Here is a 24,949-nt window from a genome sequence, read left to right on the forward strand (position 1 = left end):
CACTAACACCTCTCTACGAATATGCCTCCTTATCCCGCAGTCTTTTTGTACGCAGGGAATCACAACGCGGTCGTTACAACGACCACGTTCTGATTCCGCATACCATTACTTCGCAAGTCGGAACAACGACTTGCGGAGGGGGCCGCTGAATGTTGGAATAGTATAATTTACTATTCCAACTCCAGTCTGTGTGGACACTAGGGAAGGTGTTGGATTTTAAATGCAACACCTCCCCTTCCTCCACAAGTCGTTGTTTTGACTTGCGGAGTAATGGTATGCGGAATCACAACGCGTTCGTTGTAACGACCGCGTTGTGATTCCCTGCATACAAAAATGCTTGTTATAAACGTTGTTTACCCCTCCCTACAGGTTTCAGGTTCACAAATGGTGTTGTTCTAGTTTGCAATAGACTAGCCTATACAGCGAAACGTTTTACTTTGGTTTACAGTAGTGGTTTAGAAAACACAAGACTATCGGCTGATAACTGTCCCTAACGTAATAAGTGAGAGTAATAATTGATAGGTTATAGTGAGCTCTGTGCTGTGCTATATGTCTCTCACCTGTGTCTTCTTACTTTTGAAAAATGTAAATGGTATTTTATGAAGTATATTGAAGTTTACTTCGATTGATGATGTCATCAGTGATGTCATCAGTGGCGTCATTTGGGTAGGGGATCACAACAAGGGTGTCCCCTCTCTACACTTTTATTTCCTCTAGCTGTGGAGCTCCTGGCTGTCAGAGACAGAACGGGAATCCATTATCAGGGTTGGGAGGTTCTGGGCCGGACTCAACATTTAGTGTTATTCGCTGATGACCTTTTGTTATTCCTCCGGAACACGAGGGAAGAACTTGATGGAGCAAGGGAACTACTTGCATCTCTTGGGAGGGTGTCGGGCCTTTTGCTTAACAGGAGGAAACCATGCCTGTTCTCCACTAAAGCAGGACAGGAGAGACCGCAAATGGAGGGTAAAGTACTTTGGGAAAACAGGTGTCTCCCCGACATAGGAGTTAACATCTTTCATGACCAGGCGGACCTCCTGGGAGGTAATATAGGGAAAGCAATCAGGGGAGTGAAGTAGAGCTTCATCTTCTGGCAGACTCTGCCCTTGTCAGTGATGGGAAGAACAGCCCTGTTGAAAATGGTCACCCTACCACGGTTACTGTACCCATTTGGTGTTACCTGTCTGGATCCTGGTGGGGACATTTTGCCACTTGCAATCATTAGTGACTGTGTCATATGGGAGGCAGGCAAGTGCAGAGTGGCATGGGCTACACTAACGAGACCAAAGGTAGTAGGAGGACTGGCACTCCCGGATTTTGAATATTAGTACCTAGTAGCTCAGTTGCAGTGGCTCCCAAAGTGGTTAGCCGTACGGGTGAGGGGAACTGACTACCAACACGACACAATCCCAAGCCTAAGCTTATTGTCCTGATAGTGCTGCGTTTGCCCACGCAGGGGCGGGATGGAACCAACGAAGTAAAATTAATATGCAAATGCTGGGTTGGGAGTTTACAGAGAGCTAAAACCAGAAAGCTTTATGTCCCTGCAATCCCACCGACCCTCTGCATGGCACTTCCACACGGGGGAGACTGACGAGGGCTAGAGACATGGATAGCAGCGGGGGGGACTACTGTCGGCATGCTATATGAGGACAGATTCCTGCTACCATTTAATGAGTTTAGCAAACGTTATGACATACCCGAGGAACACTTCCTATTATACAGCACTCTCACAAAGACAGTACATAAACATTGGGGAGAGGGCCTCTCCGATCCACCAACGTTGGAAGGATGCCAATACGTGGTGACCGCGTCCTGGACATTTAAAGCAATCACCTGCTTGTACCGATGCCTTAGAAATGAGATATTGTCTGTAATCAATCGACTACGGGTACGATGGGAGGAGGATTGGGGCTACCTACAGAAGACAAAACATGGGATATATTAGTTGAGCGGACAACCTGGATCAATAGAAATGCTAGGTTTCAATTAATCAATTTCGATGTACTACATAGAGCATACCTCACACCATCATGCATAAATAGATACTTTGGGACACACGCAGCTACATGCCCCCACTGTGGAGCCGAATTCTTGCACATGCTCTGGGACTGCCCTGAGCTAGAGAGCTTCTGGAGAGTAGTGACAACAGTAATGGTGGAGGTAAAAGAGGAAGAGGTGAATGCAACTCCAGGATACTGTCTCTTACCCTGGTTTCCTCACACATCCAAAACCAAAGTAACAAGTAAATTCCAAGACGTGGCACTCATTTTACCCAAGAGGGAGATTGCTAAGAACTGGAGGGCCCAGTGGGGACCCAGGATGGACAGGTGGACGAAGGAGCTCATATGATGGACAGAATATGAGAGGGCAGTGCGATTGAGAGAATCCAGAAGAGGTTGGGGATCCCTGGAGACAGACAGAGAATGGGAAGCACTGGTGACACTACTTAAGCATCCACAAATTGAAGCAGATGAGGAAGCGCTGGAAGGGGCATAAGAGCTGGGCTCTAGACATTCCTCATTGCATACTACTCTGGTACACAAGACAATGGTAGGAAACTTCCTTTCATACAGTACCTCCTCACTGTACGCACTGCGCCCTACCTGCAACCCATTATGCATACACTCAGTCCTTCCTACAAATTCGAAGGCCCACTGTAAAACATGTGATTGGGGCATTCTTACCCCAAATACAGGGAAACATTCCTTCAAGCAGAAATGGAGGATGTTCCTCCTCAATTGCCGATCCCTGCCGAAACACTATGCTGAGCTGGCCATGTTGATAGAGGAGCTCAATCCTGATGTCCTCTTCTTAACAGAGACATGGCTTCAGCTAGAAACCGATCCTGCAACAGTTTGGGCCATCCCCCAAGGTTATACTCTTAAACGATTGGATCGCAAGACTGGCAGAGGTAGAGGGTTGGCCATTATCTATAGGGACAACTTTAGATGCCGGGTCACTCCCTCCTCCACGCCAGCGTGCGAGAACTTACATTTCACTCTTGAGTTCTCCCCTTCCACCACTTTCTCTGGTATTTTAGTCTATCGACCACCTGGCACCCTTAACAACTTCATCACTAACATGATGGATATAGTTGCCAGCCTAGTGCTCACCTCGGCAAATTTCACCCTGCTGGGTGATCTGAATTTACACCTAGACGATCCGCTTGACTCAATAGCCAACAGTTTTTGAACTAACCTTCAGTCCATTGACCTGTCCCAGAAAGGTTTTCAATCAACGCACATCAAGGGACATCTTCTAGATCACATTTACAGTAATCTAGATAGCCTAACCGTCGAGGCTCCTGTACCACTACCTTGGACCGATCACTTTTTAGTACCCTTTACATGGTCCACATGCACTCCCCCCACTTTACGAATTCACAATAAGCATTGGGGAAGAAAATGGGCCTCTCTCCCACTTCCCAAGTGGAAACTAGCTCTCACAGAACATCTACCCCCGAAGGTGGCCAATCCCAATACAGCCACTGTCAATTTTGATAACTGGATTTCCAGTTCCCTTGACCTAGTCCTGCCAAAGGAACCCATGCACTTAATAAACAGAGCTAAAGTTGCTCCCTGGTACTCCCCGGTTCTTAGGACTATGAAACAATCCTGTCGCAAATTAGAGAGAGCCTGGAGACAAGAATACTCACAATCAAAGAAAGCTGAGTACAGAGCCGCAATAAAACTCTACAAAAAACAAATAAAATCTGCACAAGCCCATTTCTATGAAGCCAAAATCAACCTAGCTGCAAACTTCCCATAAGAAATCTTTAAAATAGCCAAATCTTTAATCTCCCCCCCTACTCCTGAGCGTCTGTCATCCGACGGCGCGCAAACCCGTTGTAATAATTTAGCCACCTTCTTCTCTCAGAAGATCCAGGCCATTTATTCTTCATTTTCTACTGGCAATGGTGACACGATGTGCACCACCACTACAGATTCTGACCTCTTGGTTCCCAGCTCACTGGACAAATTCCCCCTCCTAGATCACGTCACTTTAGATAGAATGCTTCTTAATGTCACCTCGGGATCTCCTAATGACCCAGCTCCTCCGCAGACTCTCTATAAGGTGATGGATGTCATCCGCCTAGTCATCTTGGATGTCCTTAATGCCTCCATCTCCTCTAAATCTGTCCCAGTACCCTGGAAGTGTGCGATGGTTAGGGCCATTTTGAAAAAGCCCACCTTGGACCAGAACAACTTGGCCAACTTTTGCCCCATCTCCTTACTGCCCTGGATGAGCAAACTGCTTGAAAGGCACATCAATAATATCTTAGTAGACTACTTAGAATCAAGTAATCTGCTATGTGCCTCTCAGACAGGTTTCCGCCCTCAGCATGGAACTGAAACTGCTCTCCTAGCGGTGACGGAAGAAACTAGATCGGTGCTGGATCGGGGAGGAAAAGCAGCCATCATATTACTCGACCTCAGTGCCGCGTTCGACACTGTTAACCATGCCACACTACTACATCGTTTGAAAGGCGTGGGCGTGTCGGGCGTGGCCCTGGAATGGCTGACCTCCTTCCTGGACGAGCGTTTCTTCCAGGTGTTTGAGGGTGAGGTAGTCTCCCCTAAGCAACCACTTAGCTGTGGGGTTCCCCAGGGCTCGTCCCTGAGCCCCACCCTTTTTAATGTCTATATGCGACCTCTAGCGGAGATAGTCCAGTCTTTTGGTGTGCATATTGTCACCTACGCGGACGACACCCAACTGGTGGTCTCTCTGAACCACACCGAGGAGTCGTCCAACACCCTGGGCCGCTGTCTAGAGGCCGTTGCTAAGTGGATGCAGTCCTCCTGTCTCAAACTTAATGGGGAGAAGACGGAGATTATGTTATTGGGCAACTCTCCCCCGTCCACGCTGGCTTCCATTTGGCCCACTTGCCTCGGTGCTCCTCCTCCTCCTAAACCTCAGATAAAGAGCCTTGGAATCTGGCTCGATAAAGCGCTGGACTTTTCGATCCAGGCTACCAAAACTGCCTCTACGTGCGTCGGTCTAATGAAAATGCTCCGTAAAGTCCTCCCTCTGCTTCCTTTCCAGGCGAGGAGAATCATGGTTCAGGCCCTGATACTCTCCCGCCTGGACTATGGAAATGCTCTATACCTAGGGGCTCCGGCATCAGTGACCAATAGGCTTCAAATCACACAAAACTGTGCTGCTCGATTACTATTTAACATCCCCCGTTGGCAGTCAGCCAAGAAAGCTCTAAAAGAACTGCACTGGCTCCCAATGGCCGCCAGAGCTCAGTTTAAGGCTATGTGCATTGTGCACAAATCCTTCCATCGTACAGGCCCTGCCATTCTGTTCCCCTTAGTTATGCCTTACGCTCCATCTAGAGCCCTTTGCTCTGGTTCACTGCACCTAGCAACTACAACAAAAATCAACAAAGCCAGATGGGGTGGCCGTTCCTTCTCCCATACCGCCGCGAGACTCTGGAATTCCCTCCCCTTAGCTCTCAGAGAAAATAATAACCGGTTGGCATTTAGGAAGGCTTTGAAAACCCACCTGTTCGCAAAAGCGTGTTAGTCTCACCCTGCGGCCCACCACAGTGATCAATTAAAGCGCTGCGAGGCCTCCGGGTAGTTACGCGCTATATAAATATAATTTTTCATTTCATTTCATTTCAATGAGAACTCTACAGCAAATATTAAGGGATTATACTGGATAATGTTGGCTACATCACACCAGGGCACGCCTAGTGGGAGGGAGGTGTGAGGGGAGGGAGTTGATTGTTTTTGTAGTGGATAGGAGAAGTTACATTGCACAAATGACCTACATTACTGATGAACATAGATGGGCAGTACACAGGCTGTTCACTTAATCGCATTAGATGGTGAAGCAGCAAGGCACTGAACTGTTCCCGACTCATTATATTTCAATTTGCTTGTTGAAAGACAAGTGAACCATGGGCAAGCCGAAGTTATGATTGTATTGCAAGATGTTATCATATTGTCTAAAATGTAAGAAGACATGTAGAAATGCTCAATAACATTTGTTTAAAAAAAATCAGTGGCGTCATTTGAGTTGTTGTTGAGAGTGATGTCTGACCATGTCACGAGTGATATAATATGTGTGGTCATAAGCAGTGCATTGTGGGGATGTAAGTTATAGTTAGCTTACATAACTATAACTGCTGTATTTCTATGGTTTTGTGTGTGTAAAATCTGAATCTTACTATAACATGTTTGTAACCTTTGTTTTTTTCAGTGAATTTCTACAGTTTTTTAGATAATATTTCCTAACTAAAACATCACTGCAACCTTTGTTTTTTAGGTGCATTTTACAGTGTTTTTATTATAATTTGTACCACAATTTGACCCATAAGTTCAATTTACTAATATATATTTTCACAAGTTTATAAATACATTTTATTCATACATTCACTCTTATTATATATTTTTTTATATAAAAAAATTTAGGTTAGGTAACTTATATAGTCTTTCTATAAATGCAATCCACCAAGTCTCTATTTTTAAAATTCGTTTTATGGATCCATGCATTCGTTCCCAACCAAACCCACACATTTAATACAAAACAACAACACTTTTAATATAGTGAGTGTATGACTGGGTATGTGAGTGTGGGAGTGCCTGTGTGGTTCTTTAGTGGGTGTGTGAGTGGTTTGCTGAGTCTCTGAGTGGATGTTTCACTGACTGTATGGGTGTGTGAGCGGTTGCATGGATGTGTCACTGGGTTTATGAGTGGCAGTGTGGGTGTGTATGTGTGTTTGTAAGTGGGCATGTGAGTGGGTGATGGATGAGTGTGTGACGGTGTGTAAGTGGCTGTGTGGATCTCTGAGTGGTGTGACAGTAGCCATAAGGGGAATGTGAGTGGATGTGTCAGTGGTTTTGCTGTATGGGTGTGTGAATGGCTTTGTGGGTTGTGAGTGGGTGTTTAAGTGGCTATATCAGTGTGTACATGACTGGGTGAGTGGATATGTGAGTGGCTGTCTTCGGCTGTGAGTAGATGTGTGAGTGGCTGTATGGGTTTGTAAGTGGATGTCTGAGTTGGTGTATGGATGTGTGAGTAGGTGTGTGAGTGGTTGTGTGGGGCTGTGACAGAGTGTATTTATTTTTTCAACTAGAGTTTAAATCCGCGCATCTGTTGTGGATTCACACTGGGCCTCACTGAAAGCTGCAGTAGATCTGCAGATCCTCGCACGTCCAAACAAAACCCCTATATAAGTCCCATGGGGTCAGGGTACTGCTACCCTGACCCCTTCTATCAATTTCAACTTTTATTCCCCCCTCGTACCCTTAGGACCGAGTCCTAATACACAAAAAGGCCGCAGCAACTTTCCTTTCAGGTTGATGTCAGCCCATCACAGCATTGCTGTAGATGCGTGGAACTGCACATCCACCGTGGTGGATCAGCAGTGGATCTGCTTCTCTAGACATACATACATCTATTTTTTTTTTTAAAATAAATATAAGATTACTGAACAGGTTTACATCAAATTACAAAAAGCACACTTTCTGGACCAAAATAGTAGCTTTCTCTAAAATTTGGTGTAATTCAATTCAGAGGTTCGGGATGTAATTGTGTCTAAAATCCCTATGCACATTTAATGATTTCATTTCAATTATATAATTAATTTGTTACATCAGTCTTACGGGTGTCTGGCCAGGGGTGCAACATGAACAATAAGTGAGCGACTGGCCCCCTCCCACCCTCTATTAGTTCTACCATGGACATGTGGAGGGAACACATAAGGAGCTTGAAATACATGACAGAAGGTACACCTTTTGAAAGGTTTATAGGATTTAAAACATACCTTTGAGAATGCATCCATTAACCCCGATCATGAAGCCGGCACTGTGGTATAGCGGAAGAGGAGTGTATATAATATCATTAGACTTTACGCCAGCAGTGTTTAACAGACCACATCCCATCAGAAGTCGGTGCTGAGTTATGACAGCAGCCTTTGGAAGACCTTAAAAACATAAAAGAAGATATTATTGTTCTATTTGACAGCTTCAGGGACACTCTCTCAATAGGAGGTGAAACAGTTCACATTTTCATTTTCTTTCCTCATCATAGTATCACATGCCGTTATAGTTTTCAATGCGTCTGATTCTCCTTTATTTTTGCAGTGAATGCTGTAGAGTGGTTCCAAAATATTGAGAGCGAGAAATTAAACATTTAATTGATACAGACAGTCTGGCAGGACCTGTGCCCAACCCCTCGCTGTGTGCAACTGAAGGTTCTGCACAGTGGAGGTGTTACCCGTCTGCGGGCAAGGTTGGTAGAGGGCTCTAGTGAAGGCTGTGCCATAGGCCAGACCCTGTGCCCAGCCCTCAACTGCACATAGCTGAAAGCCATGGGATTTTGCCTGCAGTTTGCCCCAGGGGATTAGACATACACTCAAGTTTGAGTATGGTCAGAGAACCCCAGAAATTCATTTAATGTATAGTTAGGTGTTGAAATGGGATACAAAGTAACGTATAAACCTTAACAAAACACAGAAATTCACAAGTTATAGTTTGCTGAGCTAACTGTAACTTGTGCCCGCCATGCACTGCTTAAGACCTCATATATTACATCACTCATGAGATGCTAAATGACATCAAGGAAGACATCTCAAATTACATCACCATCACGGACGACATCACTTATAACACTAAAGTCCTATACAGCATAAAGTTACTCAGCGTACATGCAAGCGTATAGCATAGAAATAATGTAAGCCCTGCAGGAAAGTGTTGTTTTTAGAGAGAGAGAGAAGAGAGAGAGAGAGAGAGAGAGAGAGAGAGAGAGAGAGAGAGAGAGAGAGAGAGAGAGAGAGAGAGAGAGAGAGTTCATTGAAAAAAGCAAAGGTTAAAGGAGCGTTATAGTTAGGTGAAATGAAAATGTCAGTTAAAAAATACCATTTTAAACTAACAAAATGACAGAAATTCACCAGTTATAATTATCTCAGATTTTAACTGCCATTTTGACCTGACTATAAAGCCCTTTTAATCTTTGCTTTTTCTATTGAATTTCTAAGGTTTAAAAAAAAATGAAAAGTAACCCATTATTCCAATTCCTAACTATAAGGTTTCTTTTTTTCAGTGAATTTCTACATGTTTTTTAATATAACGTAAGATGTCAAACAACATGCATTTGCTTGGGTGGCCAACCCCTCTCGACAAGCATCCTACCCTTCACAGTACAAAGCCTTTCGTTTTATTTTAATATTGCTGCGGGCTGCTGCACTCCGTGCAGCCCCTCACAACATAAAGAAAATGCTTGGTGGTGCTCCTGTCCCATCTAGGGGCACCACCAGGAACTAAAATATCTAAAAATCAAGCCTTCTTTGCGCATTATGGGGTTCTCCATGTCGGAGTAGTGAATAATATATGAGCGTCCCTCCTGATGCTCATTTTCTATTCTATTCTTTTTATTTTTTTGGTGTCCTGGTTCCACCCGCAACACCCAAGTTTAAATTTTGTTAGCGGACTTGGGGGGAGCCCGCACACCTTGCTGGTTCCTTGCAAGTGGATGCATGTATTTTACACAAAGATGTACATATTTGTGCTTGTGGAGATATATATAATATTTATTACCCTGAAGTGGTTGCTACTGGGTAGTTATAGTTAGGAATGCATTTTCATAGGAAAAACATTCTTTAGTTTGCTAAAACAACTTTGACACCGTATGCTGAATCTTCACGAAACTTTCCAAAAATAAGTCTCTTCGACCTCAGCTCGTTCCTGGAATGTTTTAGGGTGATTCATCAAGCAGGGGACAAGAAAAAGGGGGGTCCCAAAACAAGTCCCCATTAATTTTTCAAAATTAGATGCAACTAAAGCCAAAACGGCTCAACAAATTACACCAAAGTTGACAGGAAGTAAGATCGTGGTCCAGAAGGGATTTTGTGAATTGGTATAATCCTGTTCAGTAGTTTTAGAGAAACTAATGTTAACAAATATAGACATTTCACAGTCCTCACTACCAGAGCCATACTATGGCCCCAGGGATCCCATCCCCCAGGCTGGCTCCATCACAGTACCCTGGAGCCCCACCCCCAGGACACTGGCTTTTACCTGTCTGCAAGAGAGTGGCATGAAATTGTTCTGTGCTAACACCGGGCAGCAGAAAAAAGGCTTCCTCTGGGTGGGAGAATAAATGTTTATCCCTGCCTTTACTCTCGTGGGCAGGGAAACACAGAATTGCTCCTGTCCAGCAGGATCAGAAAGCAAAGCAATTTCTGCCACCATGCACTTTTAGCACCACAACAAAGGGTCCAAGACTTGGGAGTTCAGCACTTACTCAGGATGAGTCCATGTGAGGGTTCAACATAGTGGGATCTTTTTATGTCCTTGTGTCTCTGAACAGCATGTCACAAAACTAGCTCTTGGAGGCACTCTGGTAGTCCTGGGATCAGGTGAATATGCAGGACTGAAACAGCAGGGCTGGATTCTGAGGGTTTAAGGCAGGCTCCAAGCAACATAGCAATACTTCCAGGTATAGAAAAGCAATATTGCAGAGTGCACAGCAGGTAACAACAGAAGGCAGGCCTCTAAAGCATTTCTGCAGGTCCAGGAGAGAACTGAAGAGTGGGTCTGAGGGCCCTACTTTGATATCTGGTGCCTCCTTTGTAGCTGGTAAAAGTTTCAAGAGGTTTCTCTTTGAAGTGATTGAAATTTCCTGACTCCCCTGCTCTGGCTCCAAGCTGACTGCATTGACAATGTGGAGGCGATAAGCCCTTTGTGTGAAGGCAGAGCACAGCTTATCCAGTTATAAGTGGAGCTGTGTCCAGCTCCGCCCCATCCTTCCACTAGATGGGCCATTCAGGCACACCTAATCCCTCTATAGTGTGACTGTCTGGCAGGAATTTATGAAGTCTATCAGTTAAACCAGCCATGTGACCAAGGAGTGGCTGCATGCACCAAATGGCTAAGGGCAGGACAATGTCAACTTTCTAAAAACTGCATTTTCAAAATAGTGATTTAAAATACGACTTTACCATTAAAGAGGATTGTTCATTACAATTTCAGAGATATCAAACATGAACTGCTTACCTGGTCTCAATCAAATGTAAGCACCCATTAAATGTAATAAGCCAACCCAATGTTATCCTATGGGATAGGTAGGCCTCACCGTGGTGAAAAACGAATTCAGGAGTTTTTCACAACCTGGACATGTAAAACTTAAAAGCACATGTCCAATCTTTTAATTACAATGTACTCTACCCTGTAGGCTACCGAGGGTCTACCTTAGAAATGACTTACATGCGTTAAAAGGAAAGTGTAAGGCTTGGAAAGGGGAATATCTTGTCACGCTGAATTGGAAGTTTACAACTGCATTCAGGCTGCAATGGCAGACCTGGGACAGGTTGTAAAGGGCTAGGTAAATGGGTAGCACAATAATTGATGCAGGCTCACTAGTAGCATTTAATTTACAGGCCGCCATGAGTATATGGTATACTACTCGACAAGGGACTTGTAAATAAATGAAATATGCCAATCGGGTGTAAGATAATTTTACTATGGTTAGGGGAGAGAGCACAAGCACTTTAGCACTGTTTAACAGTGGTAAACAGCACAAAGTCCTATTGCTCACAAAAACAACTTAAGCAAAAAACTGGAGGGTAAAGGTAAAAAGTTTGTTGATGACTCTGCAGAGAGGGCTAGGTCCAACATTTGGGCTTGGGAAATCTTTTGTGAACAACTGCTCTGAGAACAGAGAGAAGGCCGGGACCACCCTGCTCATCTACCCACCAAAGGTGCATCTCCGTTCAGCCTGACTTCGCAGCAGCTCCCGCTATGTTCTTCTTCACAGCACCAAATCCTGTTCAGCAGTTCTTCACCAAAGGACTATATTGCCTCCTGGAACTATAGCCGGCTATAGCCTCCTGCTCGTCCCACAGCAGATTTCCAACTTCCCAAAAAATTACTACGTTTGAAGGTACAAATCTTCACCGCTATTTCGCACAGTGGCTCCCTGATGACAACACTTTCTCCTCAGACACCACCTGCAGCCTTGCCCAGGTGAACTTCAACTTCTCAGAACTCTTTCTCCAAAATATCTTATAAGTCCAAAGGAAAGTGCTGACCAAGCCCAATATACTTCTTGTATCCAACCCGTGCTCCATTGCGGTCTGCCATATATTTCGACTTTGACCCAGTCTCACACGACTACACGTCTGCAGTTGGAGCTTTGATGTTTTAGGCGCTCATTTTTACTGAAAACCTTTACAAAAATATTAACTCCAGTTCTACTGATTGGATATTTGTTGTTTTGGTGTCAAATAATTATCAAAAAGTACTCTATTTTTTAAGTTGGTGTGGGTTTTTGTATTTTCACTGTATTACTATTTATGTGCTGCATAAATACTTTACACATTGCCTCTAAGTTAGGCTTAGCTAGTTTTGTGCCTAGCTACCAGAAGGTTAAGCACAGGTTAATTTACTGTTTTTTGTGGTTCACCCCTACAGGGGCCGTGGCTGTTGCTTGAACAGGGATCACCCCTCTTCAACCAACAACCCAATTTCTCACAATAAATGTATACAAAGCCTGTGAAAAGCTGAAAACTCAAATATAAGCCAAGTTTGGGCTAAAAAAATATATATATTTTGTCATTTCTGAAACCTGATTTCTGTTCTATATGATTGTAGAATTGTGATCTGCAAGGAATCAGTGGAACAGCAAATGTGACACAGAAAACTGCTTAAGGGAGATGCTAAGCGAAGATTCTATATTGTAAGAAAGATGTACACACAACATACACTCCAATTAAGTGTTTGGATACCAGCTACTAACAGTGTCACAGTACAGCAAAAAACAGACAAAATAGACCTTCAACTTCAGTCAAGCAATAAGCTACAACTGGATGTTCTTTGATACAGAATTCATGGACTATGGAAGGATGATTGTTTTCATTATCGGATCAAGATTTTCACATTTCCCACAACAGTACGCTCCTTCTTCTACCAAGCAGTGTCACCTCCTCACGCTACCTACAAATGCTAGCTTCTCACACTGCTCTTATGTGTGCATGATGTGGGGAGTTTAGACTCTATGAATGGACACCACAGGTCTCTTCACTGGGGTAGCTGCCAGGCGGCTCACAGTGATTCTCTTTTTAAGCGAAAGGCTACCTTGCAGTTTTTTTTTCATTCTGTGTTCCTCTTTCTCCTGTTTCTGTGCTACATTATTTTCCTTCTGCTTCCTTACTAGTGATCCTTCTCTAAAACATTCTCTTTATCCTGCTCTCTCCTCTATTTCTCTAACATTAGCTTCACTTACTCCTCTTCTCCTAATTCTTTTAGCCTACCATTCCATTTCACTCTCATCCTTAATCCTTGTTTCATCTGTTGCTCACTTCGGTTTCAAGCCATAATGTTAGTGCATGACTCTATTAGATGTCCTGTCTAACCTTCTTCGAAGCACAACAATCTATAATTTTAGTAAAACAACGGGGGGATACGACAAAGAATTAATTCCCTTGCAACAAGTACAAAACTTTGGTTTTCAAGGTCCAGCAGGGACAATGAGTGATCAACTGCGCACTAAAATTTGTACTGGCTCCAGACAGGAATTAGGTGTTAAGAAGACCTTATAGTATGGCTGTTGAGTTGGTTTTCTAATCGTTCACCTTGTGATAGAAAGCTGAAAGTCGGTATCGACATTTGTCTATGCAATAGTAATCATATAACAGCAGACCCCAAGTGGATATTGCCTATGATGGCATAAAATGTAATCAAAATCCAAGATGGCTGAAAAACATAAAAAATAATTTCAAATCTTTCGATTTGTGTCCAATTTGGCACAAACGTTCATGTGTGCCTGTCAGGATAGATATCTGCATGCCCACATTAGATTTACTGTGATGTAATAACCGCTTTGCTGCGGCAAAAATTGCCCAGCGGTCCTGAAAAGTTCCACGTGCGTGCGGTTCGGATGGCCCCTGGCTGTCCTCCGCACACGCCCACTGTGACATCAGGTGGCCGTGGACCGTCCGACGCATGGAAGAGGTTAAACATAAAACCAAAATGGCCACCAAAATCATGTAGAAAACCATAAAATTCAAGACTGATATAAATTCGATGTAAATATTCATACTTATTGACATGCATTAACATTCGTTATTATGTATTATATATTAATACGTACCTTTCTTTTTTTTCAGCTTCAACACGTCTTCTGTGATGCCTGAAAATTAGTATTATGTCGAAACAATACCTTATTGCAACACCCAAAACCAGTGGCCCAGCTGTCCGGCACTATGAAGATGTTGCAACAAATTGGTCCTACTGTATTCTTTGTCAGGAAAGCACTTCAGACAAACTTATTAGCCCAGCAAATGCTACAAGCAAACATTATGAGTCTAGATAAAGTATTTTAGATCCTAACCTGAAGAGATTTAAAGAACTAGAATGCATACCTATGAATATCCAACTGGAACAGCTTAATGATGGTTCTGGTATTGAGCAGACATTAAGGACTAACAATGCAGCATGGCATAAATATTGTTTTAACAAGTGTGGCAATCTAAAGTTACAACAGGCTCAGAAAAGAAAACAGCGAAGTAGAGCTGTATGGTGAGCCAGTTATAACACGTTGGCAATTCAAGTTCCACAAAAAATTCCTAAAAGAAAAGCATGTTTCATTTTCAACGAACCAGATACATCTGTAATGCATAAAGCAAAAACAGATGATGTGGCTGCTAATGTTCGTCAGTGTGCGGAGTTAGTTCAAGATATAGCACTTATTGCAAAATTGGCTATGGTTTATATGCATGCACAGAATTCTGAATACCATCATAAATGTTTAGTTGGACTCTATAAAAGAGCACACAATGTACGAAAGACTAATAACAAATCGCCCAGTGAGACCTCAGTAGAAGGAATAGCAAGCAGAGTAAAGCAACTTGATTGCACTGCCGGTAGAGTTAACAGGACAAGACTAATAAGAATTCTCAGAAATACACGAGGTTTGAAGGCAAACAATGAAGGAAGAAATGTACTGTTAGCTTTTGAAGATGACGTAGGATCCGCATTAGTGTTTACCTTTGACAAGTAGGATTCTGACACTGTAAATATTGATAAGGCAGCAAATGCTGTTAGACGGGCATGATGCAGAAATCTGAAAACTTCAATGGAACATTTGGAGAGGATTTTAGAAACCGATCAGTTTTGGAATCGTTTCTTGCCCTTGTTAAAATGATGCTTGATGGATCTGACATGAGATCAGTATTCCTGCAAACCAGCCACTACCAATACAGTGTTGTTTATTGCCAAATTACTGATTATTAACAGTGTAAAGAGTTCTAGACCAGACTATTCTTCAGTTCTTAGACATAACAGCAACATAACAGCATACAAAGAAACTCCTCTGTCTATATACATTGCTCTTTCTATTCACATTGAATCGAGAAATCAAGAATTTATAGACAATTTCAATAAACTAGGTATTTGTATTTTAGATTAAAGGTTTTTGCAAATATCTGCTGACTTGGGAAATAGCATTTGCACACTGTATAAGAGTGAACAAGTTGTGTCTTCACCAAAACTAAAGTTGCTTGTACTCACCAGTGGAAATATTGATAAGATAGATCACAACCCAATTTCCATGACAGTTAAAGACTCCTTCCATGGAAAGGCAATAACTCTGACACAACATCCGGTTAACAGAAAACAACACCAACACGGGATGAGACACACAGAAGCGTACTCGCTTACAGGGAATCACAGTGGAAATTGAGAATGGGGAGTGCTATTCACTAGACTGGATGATAGTCAATAGGAACGTAATCCATACATTGGAGGGAATCAAACTGGAGCAATAACTTTACTCGGGAGAAGACACACAATATTTGACCAGCCGGGTCGGAAGTAGAACCGGCGGAGAGGTGAGATGAAAAGATTGAATTGACAAGCCAGACAGCCCTAAATAAGTTACGCGGTATTCCTCTATCGACGAAACACGTGTTGGCTGGGCGTAGAGAATTAATAACAAAGACCAAAAAATAACCAAACATTATTTCGTGTGCAATTATTAACAATGAAATGTTTTGTATATAGATGCGTATGCTGAGGATTGTATGAACTCTGACACAACACTCAGAATGAGAACTAGAAGGAATTAATTGTGGTTTTGTGGTGAGTAATTCTAATATAGCAAAGTCAAAACAGATTTCAAATCTTCCAATACTTTATACAAGTATTGAATCAGCTTCAGTGAACAATACAGATTATCACGTCCCATTACTATCTATAGTAGTTGATCGCCAAAGTGATTTATTTGATGCTGCTAATACCTATGAATATAAATGGCATGAAATAGTGCTGTGAAATGTTGAGAGAGGATATATTTCTTCTGATGAAAGCATATATTGGGCAACATTTCATGAATCATTGCTACCACCTATGAATAGAACACTCAACCGCTGCATTGTTGCCGCTATTCACAGGAAGTGTTAGTTCTAAATCCATGGTCTTGCATTGTATTAAAGTCATTAAAGAGTCTGTTCATTATCTCAATCCAGGACAAACACCTATTATTTCAATGGACCAACCTCTCATCGCCCTAGCAAAACAAATTTTGTTCAATGTACCACATCTATGTGGTGAAGATAAATATGTTGTGATGATTGGGGAACTTCATATTGAAATGACTTTCTTTAAAGTACTTGGAGACTGCATTTTGAACAGTGGATGGAAAAGTATGTTAGTGCGAGCTGACATCACTACCGTAGGAAAAGCTAATGCTATTTTGAAGGTTTCCCATGCTCATAAAATTACTGTTGCTGAGCTGTACATAGTACAGAGGAAGGCTTATCAAATCTATCTTGAATCTAGACAGTTACATAAAGAAATAAGGGAGTTTTCTAACTGGATTAAGTGGAAATCAAACAATCATTTTTGGGCAATTGTTATGGATCTGCAGATATTTGCACTTGAATGTGTTCGTTAAATTAGATATAGTAACTTTGATTTGTATCTACAAGTACCTGATCAGAGGGTTCCATGGATGTTTGCTACATATCACATTCATTATTCTCGATGGCTGTCTGTTCACATTCGTGACATGGTGACACTAGCAGAATGCCACCCACACATTCACCCAGAGCTTCATAAAGGAATGTTTGTAGTAAAAAAAATGACCGTGCATTACCATCAATTGTCCTAGATCAAAATCATGAGCAGGAAAATTGTATCATCAAGAGAGATGGAGGTGCAGTAGGTCTGAACCAAAGGCTAGGAGCTCTCAGAAGATGAATGATGTCTAGGCCATGAATTTGAACACACATTAGTGAATGCCAAAAAACACAACCTTTGCCACCATTAACAAATACCTAGTGTACATAAATCTTTTGCAAAAGATGTCAAATCTCTACTGTACACTATTGAGGACATTGGTAATCCGTTTATGGGAGAGAGTGGTGATCTATTCAATCTAAACAGCAACAAAGTTATGCCTGCTACAGTTATCAAATTGGTGAAAACAGAACATGTAATATGTAGATCGCAATATAATTCATATTTTCATGAGGTGTTGCAAACATGTTCGAAGCCCCTAACAGACACAGAGTTCAAACTTCAATTACTCAGCACCAGCCTGCGTAAAACTTCTGAGCCCAAAGATAAACTATCCTCATTCAAACGTTGTTGCAATCTGTTTGATAGATTATATATTGGGTGTCAGAAAAGAAAGACCTAATTTGGAAAACATTTCAAGCACTATAATCAGTCTTTTCCATCTATAGTTGTGAATGGAAAACTCAGACAAGGACAGGAGTCGCAGTCACCATATACAACACTGCTACAGAGGTGAATGTAAATGTGTTAGCTAGTGCCGCTATAGTAAATATGCTACGTCCCAAGTCCTGTGTTTGATATATATATTTTTCTGGAAGCATAAAGCAAAGTGCTAGAAAGAAGTGAGGGTCTTTGCAAGCAAGTTGAATCTAACACTCCTGTACCCAAAGATTGGCATAGTCTCCTTAGATGAGACGGTAACATCGAAGGGAAGCAAGTAATGGTCGCCTGTCAGGATAAAGTTACACATTCCACACTGATTACGAATTTCAAAATCATATCATATCATGAGGAAGTGGAGACACAAGTTATGCTTCATTCTTTCCATGCAGCAACTGAAGGGCATTCTAAAATAATGATTTGTACAGTAGATAACAATGTAGTAGTTCTTGGGATAACTAATTTTAAGAACATTAAGGGCCATATGTAGGTAGCCTAATACCGGTCGGTAACGGCCGATTTTCGGTAAATATCCCGTTACCGACCGGTATTTAGGCTTGTGCTATGTAGGGGGAACATTTCAGGATTCGGTAATTTACCGAATCGGTAAAATTACCGAATCGGTAATTTTACCGATTCGGTAAATACCGAATCCTGAAATGAGATGTAGGTGACACTCAAATGAGTGATGTGTAGGGAAAATAATTCGGTATTTAGCACCAAATATATGTTGGTGCTAAATACGAATTCATTGCAAAAAGCAATATTTTGCTGGACTAACAGTGCCATGTGGCAGACATACATGCCCTTAGGGCATGTATGTGCGCCACATGTGCACACATGCAGGAATCAGGGGTGCAACAGGTTGTCAATGTGACACCCTGCCACCCTTGAATGTGCTCCCCCCATTACCGAATCGGTATTTACCGATTCGGTAATGAGGCATACCTTCCCATTGATTCTTATGGGCCTCCAGGCCCATAGGAATCAATGGGAAGGTATGCCTCATTACCGAATCGGTAAATACCGATTCGGTAATTACCGAATTTCTCCGATTCGGTAATATTTACCGAATGATTACCTACATACGAGTTACCACTTCTTAAATACCGAATTGGTAAAGTTCGGTATTTAAGAAGTGGTAACTTGTATGCTACCTACATATGGCCCTAAATGCCAAGAATTGTGGTTAGCATTTGGTACATAAAAAAAAGTTCCGCTACATATCAATTCACAGTATTGCAGCAAGCTTAAACGTTTATATATATGGATCGCTGCTCTTTTTCCATGCTGTTACCGGTTGCAACACCACGTCAGCTTTTCATGGGAAAGGGAAGAAAGCAGCTTATGACACCTGGATGGCACTATCATCTGCCATTCCCACATTTACATTTCTGTCGGATCGACCAAGTTCTGTTGATCCTGTTCACATCAGAAATGTTGAGATATTCATTGTACTAATGTATACCTGCACTTGTCTATAGCTAAGTAAAAGTAAGTATGATCCATTGTTTGCATAAGTGAGTAGGATGACTTCATAAGTGATTAGGATATGTGCTGGTGTGTAATGTCGATATAGGTGTATAAGTATATTTGATAGTGTTCTATTGATCAATGACAGCATGTATGAGTGAATCTATAGCTAAGTGATTAGATGTGTGTATAGATCTAGGAATCACTGAGTGGGTGTTTAGAAACTTGTATTGGTGTGTCAATGGTTTTAAATCTGGCACTCTGTATTTTACAGTGAGTGATGAAAGGTTATACTAGTGTATGATGAGGTGTATCTGATTGTCACGTGGATGATGTCATCAGTGATGTCATTTGAGATGTCATCAGTGATGTCACTGACCATGTCATGAATGATGTAATATGTGACATCATCAGCAGTGGATTGCGGGCGCGCGAGATGTAGTTAGTACAACTAACTATATCGGAGGAATTTCAATGGTTTTGTTCGAGTGAAATGCCCAGCTAACAATAACACCCCTAAAACCTATTGTTTTTTCAGTGAATTTCTAAGGTTTTTTAAATGCTAATTCCTAACTATATCAGGCCTGAAACCTATGTTTTTTTCAGTGAATTTCAAAGGTTTTTTAAATGCTAATTCATAACTATATCAGGCTGAAACCTATGTTTTTTTCAGTGAATTTCAAAGTTTTTTTAAATGCTAATTCCTAACTATATCAGGCCTGAAACCTATGTTTTTTTCAGTGAATTTCAAAGGTTTTGTAAATGACAATTTTTAATGTATTAATTGTTATACTGATATTTTTTATACTGATTTACTACATTGCTTATACTGTTTATTTTTAGATATTTTATTTTTTTATTTACATTATACATTACAATACAAAATATACTTTCGCAGAATGAATTACTTTAGTTTAAATGGTTTGCAAATAGGCAATAGACTTTTAAGTACAGTAGTTACAGTTGTTGCAATGGGCAACACAATTTCAAACACAAAGCAACATTGAGCTCAATGTGAATTTCTAGTCAAATGCAATTAGTTACTTTATGGATTACTTTTCTAACCACAGGACTGGATGCTAGATTCAGTCCTTGGACATCTCCTGTAAACAGTTGAGTTAAAGCGTTTTGGTTAAAGTAGTGATTTTTAAGGATTATTATTGTATTTTAAAAGTTGACACTTAGAACATTTTTCACATAGAATCACCAATGTTATCCTATGGCAGAAAATTCACTTAGCAGGTAAGTAGTGTTATTGTTACTTTTTCTTACTCAGTGGTGGATCCTGGATCCAGCACAGGTGAATCTCATGTAAACAATTGAAAGAATGTGTTTAAGTCATACAGACGATTTTTCAGGAATATTTTTAGTTTGTGAAAATAGACACTTAGAAACTTTTCTACTTAAAAGCACACAATGGATTCCTATGGAAGGAAATACAAGTTACTGGTAAGTATGCTTAGAATTACTTTTCAGGGTCAGTGCTGGGCTAAAAGATGCAGCCCGGGGTTCTCTCCTGATAACAGGTGAGTAAATCGGAATTCGTAGTTCGGCTGATTTTAGAGTAATATTTGTACAATGGTAAAGGAAGGGGGCGGGGCCTGAGGTGACGTGTCGCCAGTAGATAGTTATAGTTAGGACCTATTTTCCATAGGAAATCCGCACCATTCTATTGGGAATTTCTTTGGCGCCGATTGACGAATCTTCGCGAAATTCTCGAAACTTTTGGCCAGCTCCGCTCCGCTCCTACCCTGAAAGTTTCGTGGTGATTCGTCAAGCGGGGGCCGAGAAAAAAGGGGGGTCCCAAAACGCGTTTTCCCCATGCAATTTCCCATAGGATCTGTTGTCGCAGCTACAGCCCGAACCGCTGAACGGAATGACACCAAATTTGGCAAAGAGGTAGTCCTCAGTTCGGAATCGTGCCTTTTGCATATTTGGTGTGAATCTGTTCAGTAGTTCCTGAGAAAATTAGGGTAAAAAAGTTAGTGATATCTATGGCCGCGGAGGATCCGCGGACCCTACCCGCACCGTAAGCGAACCCTCCCTGAACGGAGCGCGCACCCTCCCGATCGCGCGCTGAATGCTAATTGGCTGTCGAGCGTCTCTCTACATTCGAAACCAGGAACTGTTGGCGGCCATTTTCTGCCTCGGTAGAAGCAAGGCTGAAGAAGCAAGGGGAATAAGTGCGTAAAACATATAAAGGGGACAGAGTGGAAATACTCTGACCCTCTAGAGGTGCTTAGGGGGTCCCAGAAGGACCCCCTGGGGCCCCCCTTTTTAAAAAACAAAAAAAAGCGGCGAAATGCACGGTGCGCGCATCCTATCGCGTTGGATGCACGGATTCTCTCGCGGTGGGTGCGCGGATCCACAGCAACGTTTTTTGAAAAACGACAAGAAATCATTGGTTGTATAACAACTTTCTACACTGAAAGGTAGGGTTTATATTTTTGTTTTTTAAAGGTATGATTGTTATTGGTTAACAAAAACAGATTGTAAGGAACATTATATATGATAAGCTGATATGTTGAAAAGTCAAGCTCACTTCCTGTCTTGTGTAGGAACATTGTGTGCTGAACTTGTGACCTGTGAGCTCAGTGCAGCGTTCCATGACCTGTTTCTATGGTAATTGGCAGAAGGCAGATTGGGGGAACGGTTGAAATGTATTTCAGTTAGAAAGGGTTGAAATGTTTAACCAATAGAAATGTGTGTTTGCTTTTGAGTTTATGTGAGAAGGACTGTGATTTGATGTTTACATGTATATGTGTGGAAAATGAAAGGGAAACTTTTTCATTCTTTGCTTTTGCTGAGAGGTGCACAGTGCAGAGATTCTGTACAAGAAAATATGGTGAGTGATTGATATACTCCTTAATCTACAAAAGAACTTGAAAGATGAGTTATTTAATTGTGAGGGGCTGTATGTAGACTATTTTAATCAGACTAATGTATTTTTCCTGCTAAAGTGTAGGGAGTACTTTTTTTCTCTACAATGTGTGTGCATGTAGAAACCATTCTGTGATAGGCATTTGTGTTTTACATGTGTTTGTAGACAGATAACTGTGCAGTTTTTATATTTTGGTAGGATTAGAAACCAGTCATTGTTTATGAATTTGTGAAATGAGTTATGTTATATTTCTATACTAAAATGTAGTACTACTTCTAGATGAAGAAATGTGTTTTGATATAGTGCAAGGGATAGTGTTGTTTGTCTAGAATCACAGTGAGTCTGTGTGCATTTGGGAACCACTGTGAGAGAAGCATTTGGTAACATCGTGTATTTGCTGACAGATAACTGTTTTAAAACATGTTATGTTGTCAAGTTTTAGTAGTATTAGAAGACAGTTATGGCTTATGCTTTCATTAAATGAGTCAGGCTTTGACATAAAAGGGCAGTCCTGAAATATGTAGATTGTGTGCAGTTCCCTTACCACTTTCACTGTAGTGGATGAGTTTTGGTAAACTGATAGGGATAGTGGTGCTTGTCTAGAATCACACTGTGAGTTAGTGTGTATTTGGGATCACTGTGAGAGAAGCATTTGGTAACATCATGTATTTGCTGACAGATAACTGATTTAAAACCTGTCATGTTGTGTAGTTTTAGTAAGATTAAAATCCAGTCTTTGCTTATGCGTTGATTAAATGAGTCATGCTTTGACACTGATGTGGTGTACTTAAATATGTAGATTGTGTGCAGTACCATTAACTCTTCCAGAATAGTGAATGAGTTTTGGTAAACTCCTAGGATAGTGTTGCTTGTCTAAAATCACACTGTGAGTCTGTGTGCATTTGGGTAAGGATTGTGAGAGAAGCATTTGGTAACATCGTGTATTTGCTGACATATACCTGTTTTAAAACCTGTCATGTTGTGAAGTTTTAGCAAGATTAGAATCCAGTCTTTGCTTATGCGTTGATTAAATGAGTCATGCTTTGACACTGATGTGGTGTACTTAAATATGTAGATTGTGTGCAGTACCATTAACTCTTTCAGAGTAGTGAATGAGTTTTGGTAAACTCATAGGGATAGTGGTGCTTGTCTAGAATCACACTGTGAGTCTGTGTGCATTTGGGAACCACTGTGAGAGAATCATTTGGTAACATCATGTATTTGTTGACACATAACTGTTTTAAAATCTGTCATGTTGTGAAGTTTTAGTAGCATTAGAATCCACTCTTTGCTTATATGTTGATTAAATGAGTCATGCCTTGACACCGATGTGCTGTACTTAAATATGTAGATTGTGTGCAGTCCCCTTACCCCTTCCACAGTAGTGAATGAGTTTTGGTAAAATGCTAGGATAGTGTTGCTTGTCTAAAATAACACTGTGAGTCTGTGTGCATTTGGGTAAGGATTGTGAGAGAAGCATTTGGTAACATCGTGTATTTGCTGACAGATAACTGTTTTAAAACCTGTATTGTTGTGAAGTTTTAGTAGCATTAGAAGCCAGTCTTTGCTTATGCGTTGATTAAATTAGTCATGCATTGACATTAAAGTGTAGTCGTAAAATATGTGGATTGTATGCAGTTCCTTTACCACTTCCACTGTAGTGAATGAGTTTTGGTAAACTCCTAGGGATAGTGTTGTTTGTCTAGAATCACACTGTGAGTCTGTGTGCATTTGGGAACCACTGTGAGAGAAGTGTTTGGTAACATCGTGTATTTGCTGACAGATAAGTGTTGTAAAACATGTTATGTTGTCAAGTTTTAGTAGCATTAGAAGACAGTTATGGCTTATGCTTTCATTATATGAGTCAGGCATTGACAGTAAATTGCAATTGTGAAATATGTAGATTGTGTGCAGTTCCCTTACCACTTGCACTGTAGTGACTGAGTTTTGGTAAACTCATAGGGATAGTGGTGCTTGTCTAGAATCACACCAAATGCTTCTCTCACAGTGATCCCAAATACACACTAACTCACAGTGTGATTAGTAAGTGGCAGGTCGCTCCCCCCATCTGCCACGCAGCCCCCTGTGGGTTGAACCTCCGTTGCCGCTTTTGCCGCCTGACTGCTCGCTCCCTTTATTATTCTGTACCCCTGCGCTTGGCTTTCTGTGCCACTTTGTTTTTTCATTCTGTGCCCCTGTGTTTTGCTTTCTGTACCCCGGTGCTCTGTTGTCCCTCTCCCGCTGTCTTTTCCCGCTGTTGAAGGTGAGAAAGACAATTGTGTAGGTGGTTAGAGGACTGCATGTATAGTGGATAACGGTTTAAATCAGTCCATATACTAAGGCCTGGGTCACTGAATGAGTACTTGGGTACTGACTGAATGATTAGAGTACTGCAAGGAGAGTGCCTGGGTGAATTTATTAGGGTTTGGCGCAGTGAATGGATTAGTACATTATGCTGAATGGGTCACTAGAGGAGTGCAAATGGAGTGACAGGGTGTTTGCTGAAAGTGAACGGATACTGACTGGGGAATTGAAGGAGCGAAAGACAAGTGTGTAGGTGCTTAGAGGACTGCATGCATAGTGGATAGGGGTTTGAAGAAGTCCATATGCAAAGACCTGGCTCTGAGACCCTGCGGCCCCGCCCCCTTCACTCCCATTGGCCGCCCCGCTCCCACCTCCCAGCTGCTCCTCCCTCCCTCTGCCCTCATATGGAGGCCGGCGCAGTGGCACGCTGCTGAGACCCTGCGGCCCCGCCCCCTTCATTCCCATTGGCCGCCCCGCTCCCACCTCCCAGCTGCTCCTCCCTCCCTCTGCCCTCATATGGAGGCCGGCGCAGTGGCACGCCGCTGGCGCGCCGAAGGCGCGCCTAGGGCAAGCCCGTCTGTGCCCGTCCGCGCCTGGACCG

The 24,949-nt window shown here is 41.9% G+C and overlaps 1 protein-coding gene across 1 annotated transcript in view; it reads right to left on the reverse strand.

Annotated features, from left to right (window-relative positions):
* SLC27A2 (solute carrier family 27 member 2) overlaps positions 1-24,949 on the reverse strand; it is a 426,278-nt gene that overhangs the window by 262,076 nt on the left and 139,253 nt on the right. The window contains exon 3 of the mRNA XM_085644259.1: positions 7,781-7,939. Coding sequence (XP_085500385.1) covers positions 7,781-7,939 — 159 coding nt within the window. The remainder of the gene's footprint in view (positions 1-7,780; positions 7,940-24,949) is intronic.

The sequence above is a fragment of the Triturus cristatus genome, chromosome 3_1 (assembly GCF_964204655.1).
Source record: "Triturus cristatus chromosome 3_1, aTriCri1.1, whole genome shotgun sequence".
Lineage (NCBI taxonomy): Eukaryota > Metazoa > Chordata > Amphibia > Caudata > Salamandridae > Triturus > Triturus cristatus.